Source organism: Sesamum indicum, linkage group LG15 (assembly GCF_000512975.1).
Source record: "Sesamum indicum cultivar Zhongzhi No. 13 linkage group LG15, S_indicum_v1.0, whole genome shotgun sequence".
Taxonomy (NCBI): domain Eukaryota; kingdom Viridiplantae; phylum Streptophyta; class Magnoliopsida; order Lamiales; family Pedaliaceae; genus Sesamum; species Sesamum indicum.
This window is the reverse complement of record NC_026159.1, coordinates 4832069-4841742: the sequence shown is the minus strand read 5'-3', so window position 1 is coordinate 4841742 and position 9674 is coordinate 4832069. Positions and strand designations below refer to the sequence as shown.

Below are 9674 nucleotides of genomic sequence, written 5' to 3'. Positions count from 1 at the left end.
GAAACTTCAACTACATATTTTTACATATGTTCCATCGATGAAACTTCAACTCTCCAATGGCGTAACTTTTATTGCTCTCTCAATTTTGTTCCTATTATCTAAACTATATTTTAACTGAGGTATGGACCTAAAAACATATCTTTCCTTTATGACTAACTGGTTTAATTTTATAAGTCAATAATCTACAAGTGCAGGATATTTCTTTTCAAATGCAAAGCATTTTAATGGAGAAGCAAACAATTTATAAACCTCAATAAAGGCACTTTGGGTGAGCCCACTATGATATAACAGAACATAAAACAGAAGGGCCAAGAAAAAACCATATAACAAAAACCTAACAGACCTGGAGCGTACCACGAGGAATGGAGACTGCCTCCAATTTATTTGCAACAGATTCTCTTCCTTTCCCCAAGAATTTCAAGGCCCTGACAACCTGTTATCCAAATAAATGCAGCTCTCATTTACAGTTACAGTTTAATCAGAGTTCATATTTACTGAAAGTTTGAACAGGGTTTTACATATTTCTATGTGCACCCAAAGTTTTTCCATGGTGTGTAACAAAAACTATTATAAGATTATAGTACTGCATCAAGCAAGAGTGCAAGCTTAAGCTCCTGTAATAACAATTTCCTTGACAACAATACATATGGAGACACCCACAATCAAAGGTAAAAAACAAACTCTAGAAGTTAGGCTAACAAAATCTTGATACCAGCATCCAAGCTTCGTCCCTGTAAAGAAGTTTTAAATAGAGTCCAAACAAGAATATAGTCACTCAACTGATCCTGGAACCACAAAAAGTATCATCGACAGTTCATATATGTTCTGTAAATTAAGACGAAATATACTGAGTGTTCAGTCTCTTGGCATATCACAATCTGTTGACCAAATAACAAGGAAAATATAAAAAATTAACCTTCTAGTTTCTTGAAGAATTGAAAAAAGTACCCGTGACTTATCACCTACACTGTTCAGAGGTGACTGTCTAATCACTTAGAGAGAGACCAAGATGACAAACTCTAGGTCACAAAATGAAGAAATAGCAAAGAACAAAAGATTTAAAAGCTGTAATTGAGTCTGGGTGGAATATGAAAAGCAGATACATTACAGCAAATTCAAGTTAATCATGAAGGCAAAGAAGCTGAATGTGCTTAAATGGCTACGACTGAAGCTCAGGAAGAATACAATATCAACTACTGATTACTGAAAACATGGTCCTGAAAGCCTGTGCACACCCGTTCTAAAGGTAAGAAAAATGCAGAAGCACTGGATGTCTTGCTCCCAGCATTCAAAGCAACTGCTCTACCTTGCCAGTCAATTACAGGGGAGCCACTTGAACCACCTTTTGTTCCAGAAGCTGCCTGTGTTTTGATGAAGGGAAATAAACAGTAAGATTAACCAAGATTCAAATAGCATGTGCAAAAAGATGGCAGAGTGAGAACCTGATGGAGAGAGAAACTTACTCATCATTGTCACAAGAGAACCAAACACTAAAAATGAACATAAAGGATGTGAAAAGAATCTGTAGCTACAGCTGTACCCCCAATATAACTGTTTCAAAAGCAGAGTATGCAAGTACTTTGGCATCCTTCGGGTAGAATATCAACTTATCACAGTTCACCAATCTTTCACTTGCGATACCATAATCATGCATTACCTCCAAACATACTACTTCTATCCCTTTCTTGCATAATTTTCTCCACATCCTTTCACTAATTTTTCTTGTGTAGGTAACTTAACAAGGCAAGGCTGCATATTTTATAAGAACTAAACATGAGTGAACTTGAACTTGCTAATTAAAGGTAAAAGTTTCCAGTATATATGTTTGGCTATGAAATGCAAATCATATTTTACTACTGAAAGCTCAGAATAAAAGTGGATACTGTATTTTTCATTGTCTCTTATTAAAAGGATCTTTTTCTAATCACTTCTCCATCAAATGATCTCAATGAGATATCTGTCTAAACCATAATGTTCTCTTTTTCATCTAATTATAACAAGAATATGGTGTAGCTTTAACGTAAAGTATATTTTCTCCCAAATGCTCCCCGTATTCCTAGTAAGTGTCTGATTAGGCCTCACGAACAATCAAGAACAACAGTCAAGTAAAACATAAAGCAAAAGTGGATGATCAGATAAATCAATTACATGATATAGCAACAAGGAATAACCATAAATAATAATGGGCTTGGTTAGATCTTTACAAGTCTTAAGTAACCAACTAACTCTGCATAGCATCTACCATAAATGCTTACTTGAATATAGAATGTATTGAAGTCATTGTAGCCATCCCTGCACAAAAGTCAATTTACTGTCAACATGTTATAGCAACTCAAAAATTTTTAAGTACAGAATGCAACAGATGATTTACAAAGAATATTCAGAAATTACAACCAAGAATGAACCTGCAAAGTTAGAGCAGATGCTAGAACAAGATATACACTGCTCATTCTATAACATTTTGCAGCAATCATAATATCCCAAGGTCAAGATTCTTTTATGAATTGCTTCCAGCAATCTATCAACTAGTAAAACATCAGAATGCGCCTAGAAGTTATGGTTGTCATCAGATCCAAACAAGGCGTCATGCGCCCCCTCAGAGTTATAGGTATGATTAATAGTCCAGCTTTAAATGTGACACAGAGCACAAATCAAAATCCTAGTTCCATTGTGTATATCTGTTGCCGAAGGATGTGCATCTCTTCAATAAAATAGAAAAACTTATTTGTAAATAAAAAATCTCTATACAAAACCAAATGTGGATCTCTGCCCCCCTATGCCTCTTCATCGCCGATGCAGTGTGTGTTGTGCAACTCACAACCCTATAAAGTAGCATATATCACATGCATCCACAATTGTCCATCGAAGTGCTCATATTATAATTGAATAAAGCGAGGTCCTGAAGGTCTCGACTATTCATTGATGACAAAGTTCTTGTTATCCTGTTGGTGGAGTTCCTGCCCTTGGCCTTGGTTCCATATCTTGTCTCATATGCCTCTCAACTTTAAAGTCAACCACAATATGCCAGGAAGATATTTATGGCAATGCTCACAAACATTGATGTTAACCACAATCTGTAGATATTCACTGTGATGCTTTGGAATGTTTCTTTGACTAGAAGAAAAATCCACTTTTTCAAGGCTCTAAGTAGAGTATAAGATCTTAAACTTCGCAGAGCACGTACCATATTAGAACCAGAACCTGACAGAAGAAAATGTACAAAAACAAGACCGATGCCCACATGCCTAAAGGGATGACTTGATCCATAATCATCCATAACCAAATAAGCTCAAACATTTCTCCAAAAGTCCAACATTGGATTTTGAGAAACCAAGAATTATAGTCATGGGATGACTTGATCCATAATCATCCAAAAGAAAATTCTTTAAGAACCAATTTTTTTTATTTTCTTCACTGATGACTTCATTTACCACATGGTAATGACAGCAATTCCCATGTCAAACAATAGCTTTCTAAAGACTCCATAAAATCCTAACAGATGTTCAGTGGCCAGTGACAACAAAAATCAAATTAAGTAATCAATGCAAGCCACATGGAGTCATTATACTTACTAAATGCATCGTCCCCAAATCAAGATATACTCCCATATTGTTCTGGGAACATTGTAACAACCATTGCTTGCTAAATAGAAACCACAAGTGCAGCGGATACAGCACCACAATGAGTAAGATTCTTCATACCTCATATCATCCTACCGTGAAAAGTGTGAAAGGATATGGTAAACTAGCACGAATGCAGCTCTAGTAACTATGTAAGGCATTTCTTAATATACTATTTTAAACAGAGGAGAAAGTCATCATGCGATATTTACATATTGCAAGAATCAACTTCAAATGATGTCTAGGCTAACTCTTAGCCTAAAAATCTAAAGAAATTATAGAATATGGGTCACACATGTAAAATTGCTCGAGTTCATGCCATGATCATATATTACTGAGTTGTCACAATATAGTGTATGTTAACCACAGAAACATACCTCTTATAGACTGGAGCAGCTCTATCCAAACGAGCAAGGGTGCCAGCCAAAATTGAAACCTGTAAATTCAGCAGACAGAAATCTATGGCCACCTTTAAAGAATATAGAGTAAATAGACTAGGAACAAAGACCAATGGCAAGTGGCAATCAATAAGAAAAAAAGAACCTCCAGTGATTAATATGGGCACTTACATAATAAATTTCAGTTTGGAAATAGATTACACACTCCTCCGCCTCCTCCCATATCCACCAAAATGCTTTAGAAAAAAAAATTAATAAAGTTTTCTATTGGCATATATTACTATCTCTCTTGTTATTATGACACCATATAATTCCTTTTAGTAAGTAAGAAACCATTTCGACTATACATACCTTTTCTCCACTATCGTTGCCCACAACCCTAATCTCAAGCCCCACGCAAGCAGCCTCAGGAGCAAGAGGAATCTCCTCATAGTTCAGAAATTGTATAGAGGAAGTGTCATAACGAAAGAAGCCAAAGTCATGAACCTAGAGAATATAAAGGATCAATACTGAACATCTCAGCCAAAATTCAAATTTTCAGTTCTCCTCAGGCTTAAACAGATTTAACCTAGCTAGTAGCAAATGTAAACAGGAAAAAGAAGAATAAAACAAGAAATATTTGGCTGATAAAACCATAAATTTGGCACCTATTCACATGAACAGATCCACAATCACACATTTCAAAAACCCCAATTATAATGCATTTTGACTTATTTGAATCGCAAATTACCAGAGATGCTAATTGCACAACAATTACTTCTACCATCAATTTAGAATTGCTTATTTTGTTTCCAAATAAAAATTAACGTGAAGCCTCAGAACAGGACATGAGCATGTGGCAGCAAACTACACAATTAAGTTATCCAGCACAAAACTCAAGCACTTGAGGATTCAAAGCAGGTAGATGAACTATAGCCAACTTATCCTCAAGATAAAAACCAATTAAGCTAGGATCAGAAGCTGCGGAATCGAGTCGTACAAGTAAATGATAATTCACACTTGCATTGGTTCTACATACTAGGCAGCGATTGTGAAAAAGGTTGATAGTGTTCCAACTGCACCAACACTTATACACAACCAATTTATTAATTTCATTTTTTAATTGTAATAGAGCATGATAAAAGTATGCAAAACCACAAGCATCAATTCCCATAAGCATAGTACAGGTTTGTCACCTGTTACACTAGACCAAAGTGCATAAGTTATAAGGACCGAGATAATAAATTTCAGTAAATTATGAAATCTTTCTTTCAGTAATCCAACGCATACCCCCTAATTGATTATGCTTCTATATTACTAGTACTTAGTAGTGAAATCTTGACTTCAGTTAAAATATATAAACTCTTTTACATGAAAACAAAAAAAATAATTGATCAACTTAAAGAAAACTACGGTTCAAGACTTAAGTGAACATTAACAGAACTCACAGGGTCTCTATACAATGGATGCACTGGAATTTCTTCGCGGTTCACAAACAGAGCTTCCGCTGTCACCGGTCCTGCAACAAGAAACCGCAGAAGTCTTTCAGACATTTTCAAGAAAATGAGAGTGCCATCATAAGGGTCACGCAATATCAAATTTTTCAACCTGGCTTCACGACATGGCGGTTGGTCAGGATGATACCCCGCCGTTTGTCAACTACGAAACCAGTTGCGTAGGATACGCCAGCCGACTCCGTGTCAAATGCACGGCAGGCTGTTATTCGAAGGACGACGATTGCGGGAACCACCTTATCCAGCGCCCGCCGCCAGTCCTGGCTCGTGGCGCTGTTCTCCTTAAATGTCTGATCAATCTCCACACAAAGTTTGTCTTCCATTCCGGATTTCACGCCCACTTCAGAAGCACTACTCATTATCACTCCCAGAGAGCAAAATCGAACGAAACTTCAGATTGGGAAGGAAGTTTCACTAGAAATTGAATCTTTTATGGTTTTCAGTATTTTGTAACACTGATGAAGCACAGATTCTATTTCAGAAACCAGGGTTAAAACTCCCAGATATTTTGCTTTCTTTTATATGGGGTTTTGTAATTCAAGCTACGAACTCCACTGACATATATATATCTATATGTATAATAGAGAGACAGTTGGGTTTAGCCTTCACACTACTGTCAAACATTAGTTATTTAGCTATTCTTGAGGGTATATTAGTTACAAACATTAATATATATATATATATATATATATATATATATTAGTTGTTTTTGCACGTGATTTTCGTATATTTATAAAAAAAATATATTATATGAGATAAAAATATTAATAAAATTACGTGAAATTAAAAAATATATGGTAAATTGGAATAAATTATAATTGAAAATTTATTAAAAATATAAAAATTTGTGAATAAAAAAAATATGGAGAAGGTGAGAGAAAAAAAATAAATTATAATTATATATTGCTTAAAAATATGGAGGTTTGTGAGGTGAAAAAGAAAATGGAGAATGTGGGAGATAAACATGGAGTAGTAGGTTGAGAGAAAAAAAAATAATTATGTGATTATTAAAAAATATTGAAATTACTATTTTGATTAATTTTATTTTTGAAATGAAAAAATGAATTAAAGAATAAATTTGAATATTTAAAGTTTGGTGCGATAAAATAACTTTTTTTTATTATAGTACTAGTTGTTGTTGTATGTAGTCCTCGCAAGCAAATAAAAAAAACATTGTGTATGATGAAGAAAAATTATTTAAATTGTGTGAGATTAAAAAATATGAGGTACGTTGAGAATGAAAAATAAATTGTGGGTATTTATTAAAAAGATTAATTATATTTTGCTATCCGAATTATGATTGTTTTTACACTCTGTCATCTAAACTTTTTTTTGTGTCAACTTACCATTCAACTTTATAAAATTTTACACTTTGCTACTTATAACTGTTTTCAACCAAGTTTTTTGTGAAAAAACATCACATGTGATGTTTAACGGTTATGTAGTATGATATTTTTCACATATGCACAATATGTGAGGTTTTTTTGGCAGAAAAATCAACAAAAAACGATCATATATAGTAAAGTACAAATTTCATAAAGTAAAGAGAAAAAATGTAATTATGTGATTATTAAAAAATATTAAAATTATTATTTCTACCAATTTATTGTTTTTACAAAAGAAATAAATTAAAAAATAAATTGAGGTATTTAAAATTTAGTACGACAGAAAAATTTTCTTTTATAATAGTCTATATATATACACATTCAGTAAAAGTGATGAATTTTATTATTAATTGCGGTGGAAAAAACAAGGTACCAACTAACAGACGTGCAGTGCTTAGATCACAGACATGTAACACGAGTACTTAAAATATAAACATTCAAGTATTTGTCCCACGCCTAACACATATAGTGAAAAACATTCTACTAAAAAGCAACTTGTCCATCTTGTAATCCACATAAGACAGATTGAATCTTAGGATGTTTGCTGATGTTAGGTATTTCATGCAAAAATTATTCCCTCATGCGTTGTTTCACATTACAACTTTTTTGGCCGAAACCTATAAGTTTTACGAGGTTTGGATTTGAGAGAATAATTTAAAAATATAATTTTAAATTATTTTATATTAAAAGAATTTGATATTCATTAATGTTCGACAAAATGTATCTCAATTTTAAATATTGTACTTCTCATTATTTATTAAGACACTCTCAATTTTCATTCAAACTAATAAATGTGGCGCACACTTGTGTACAATTTTTAAAAATTATTTAAAATAATTTATTTATATAAATTGTATTATTGATATAAATATATTTACAAGTAATAAGTTAATTAAAAATATTTTGATTTATAAAAAAAAATAAATAGAAAGCATGATTAAACCTCAATAAAAGTAAAAAGCATAACCTCGAACTTTCCAAATCACCAATGTACATATATATAGTCATAATTAATAGACAAATCTAAGTAGAACCATCCTTGGATTTGGTTCTAAGGAACGACCCGCGTCTCGCCAACTCACTAATGGGCTTGTTCGTGAACCTAATTAGGTTATATACAAATCCACCGGCAACGATTCCTACAATCGGACCAACTATGTATACCCATAGTCCTCTGTACTCGTGTTTCACTATGGCTGGTCCTATGCTCCTTGCCGGGTTCACCGATGCTCCGGATACGGGCCTGCACTCATTCACACAACACACACATTATCTATCAATATATTAATTAAAGCGGGGCCCCTTTAGAAATGTAAATTACACTTTTCTTTAAGAATGAATAGAATATTCTCTACTGGTAACTATGAAAAATGTTAAAATGTATACGAAAAGTTTTTGAAGGGTTGTAAGTTTAATTTTAATTTTTTTTTAAATTTAAATATAAGTGATTCGATTAATTATAATACATATTGTAAAATTGAATAAACAATTAATTAAAGTGGAGAAAATACATACCCCGCGACAAAAACATTTAACATTATTGTCATACCAACTGCAAGTCCCCCCAGCTCTCCGACCTGAATTTCAATTATAAAACAAAATAAATGTAATTGAAAAGTGAATTAAATAGACATGTATTGTTATTTTTAGAAGCTTTTTGTTTAAATATTGGGAAAGAACTGTAGTGACAATGAGGAATTTGTACCGCTCGATTGTCGGTAGAGGATCCGGAAATGACAAACATGAGGAGGAAGGAGATGACGATCTCCATAGCCAAAGATTGGCCGTTTGATCCGACTGGAAGTGTGCCAAAGTAAGCTTCTTTGGTGACATCCAACATCGAAGCTAGAGTGCAACTCGCAAGAATTGATCCCATCAATTGAGCTATTATGTACAATGGAACCTCCAAAAACAAAATACAAATAATTATTGATGTCATCTTCATACACATGTTATAATTTGACATGACACTGTAGAAAAATGAACCCAAACAATAGCCACCTCTTTCCAGGAAAAGCGGCGGAAAATGGCAAAGGCGAGAGTGACAGCCGGATTGAAATGAGCCCCCGAGACATGGCCGACGGTGTAGACCATCACCATCACAATCAACCCCCAAGTCACGCAGATTCCGGGGAACGTGACAGTCCCGCCATACAACTTGTTCACTGCAACTGAGCCACACCCTGCAAAAATCACAAAGTACGTCCCGATCAACTCCGCCGCCACCTTCCACAACGTACAATCATATCAGCTCCAAAACCCAGAAAAATAAGCTAAACTAAACCAAACATGGCCTAAGCAATAATAGGTACAAACCCTTTGTGCAGTGGTGACAACTGCAGATGAGGCACAGAAGCCCTTGATGTGCCTGGATTGGGAGGTGGCATTGCAGGCAGCAACACCTGACTCCAGTCTCGCGATCTCTTCCTCCTCCTCTGCTATTCCCTCCACTTTGGACGCCATTTTTCTGAAAATTTTAAACTTAATTACGGATTGGGAGGTTTTACTTTTTCTTTTGAATGTGTTTCTGTGAGGAGGGTGCTGAGTTTTATGGTATATCATCAGTGTTAATCCTAATCTTGAGGGACTGAAGTAATTATCCGTTTAAGGAATCAGATTTTGTCGTTGGATTTGAATGATTCGCCCGAGATTTTCGAGATTGCAGTGTTGATTAATGACTGTGGAAGAGATATTATCGTATCATCGGATGCGATTGTTATCCGATCCTCTTCCTTAATCATAGGAAAAAGAGAATGTACGTACGAGAAGTTCTACCGC

The 9674-nt window shown here is 34.4% G+C and overlaps 2 protein-coding genes across 2 annotated transcripts in view; both read right to left on the bottom strand.

Moving 5' to 3' along the window:
- Window positions 1-6039, bottom strand: part of LOC105177895 (protease Do-like 7) — a 17456-nt gene extending 11417 nt beyond the window's left edge. The window contains exons 1-7 of the mRNA XM_011101180.2: window positions 5606-6039; window positions 5446-5516; window positions 4370-4504; window positions 3998-4056; window positions 2256-2292; window positions 1236-1361; window positions 344-433 (exon numbers count right to left, since the gene is read on the bottom strand). Of these exons, the coding sequence (XP_011099482.1) occupies window positions 344-433; window positions 1236-1361; window positions 2256-2292; window positions 3998-4056; window positions 4370-4504; window positions 5446-5516; window positions 5606-5870 (783 nt within the window). The 5' untranslated portion in view covers window positions 5871-6039. The remainder of the gene's footprint in view (window positions 1-343; window positions 434-1235; window positions 1362-2255; window positions 2293-3997; window positions 4057-4369; window positions 4505-5445; window positions 5517-5605) is intronic.
- On the bottom strand, window positions 7871-9462 carry LOC105177894 (probable aquaporin NIP-type). The gene is made up of 5 exons (XM_011101179.2): window positions 9213-9462; window positions 8898-9122; window positions 8602-8799; window positions 8412-8473; window positions 7871-8139 (listed from the first exon to the last, which is right to left on the bottom strand). Exons 1-5 carry the CDS (start codon window positions 9456-9458, stop codon window positions 7920-7922), a joined length of 951 nt encoding a protein of 316 aa, XP_011099481.2. The 5' UTR covers window positions 9459-9462; the 3' UTR covers window positions 7871-7919.

Bases quoted from the DNA above. Each gene is read 5' to 3' on its own strand.
- LOC105177894 (XM_011101179.2), bottom strand. From the start codon at position 9,458: ATGATATACCATAAAACTCAGCACCCTCCTCACAGAAACACATTCAAA. The intron at 8,800-8,897 runs GTGGCTATTGTT...TTGTTTTTGGAG, and splicing joins GCCGCTTTTCCTGGAAAGAG to GTTCCATTGTACATAATAGC. The intron at 8,474-8,601 runs GTACAAATTCCT...ATTGAAATTCAG, and splicing joins CCTCTACCGACAATCGAGCG to GTCGGAGAGCTGGGGGGACT.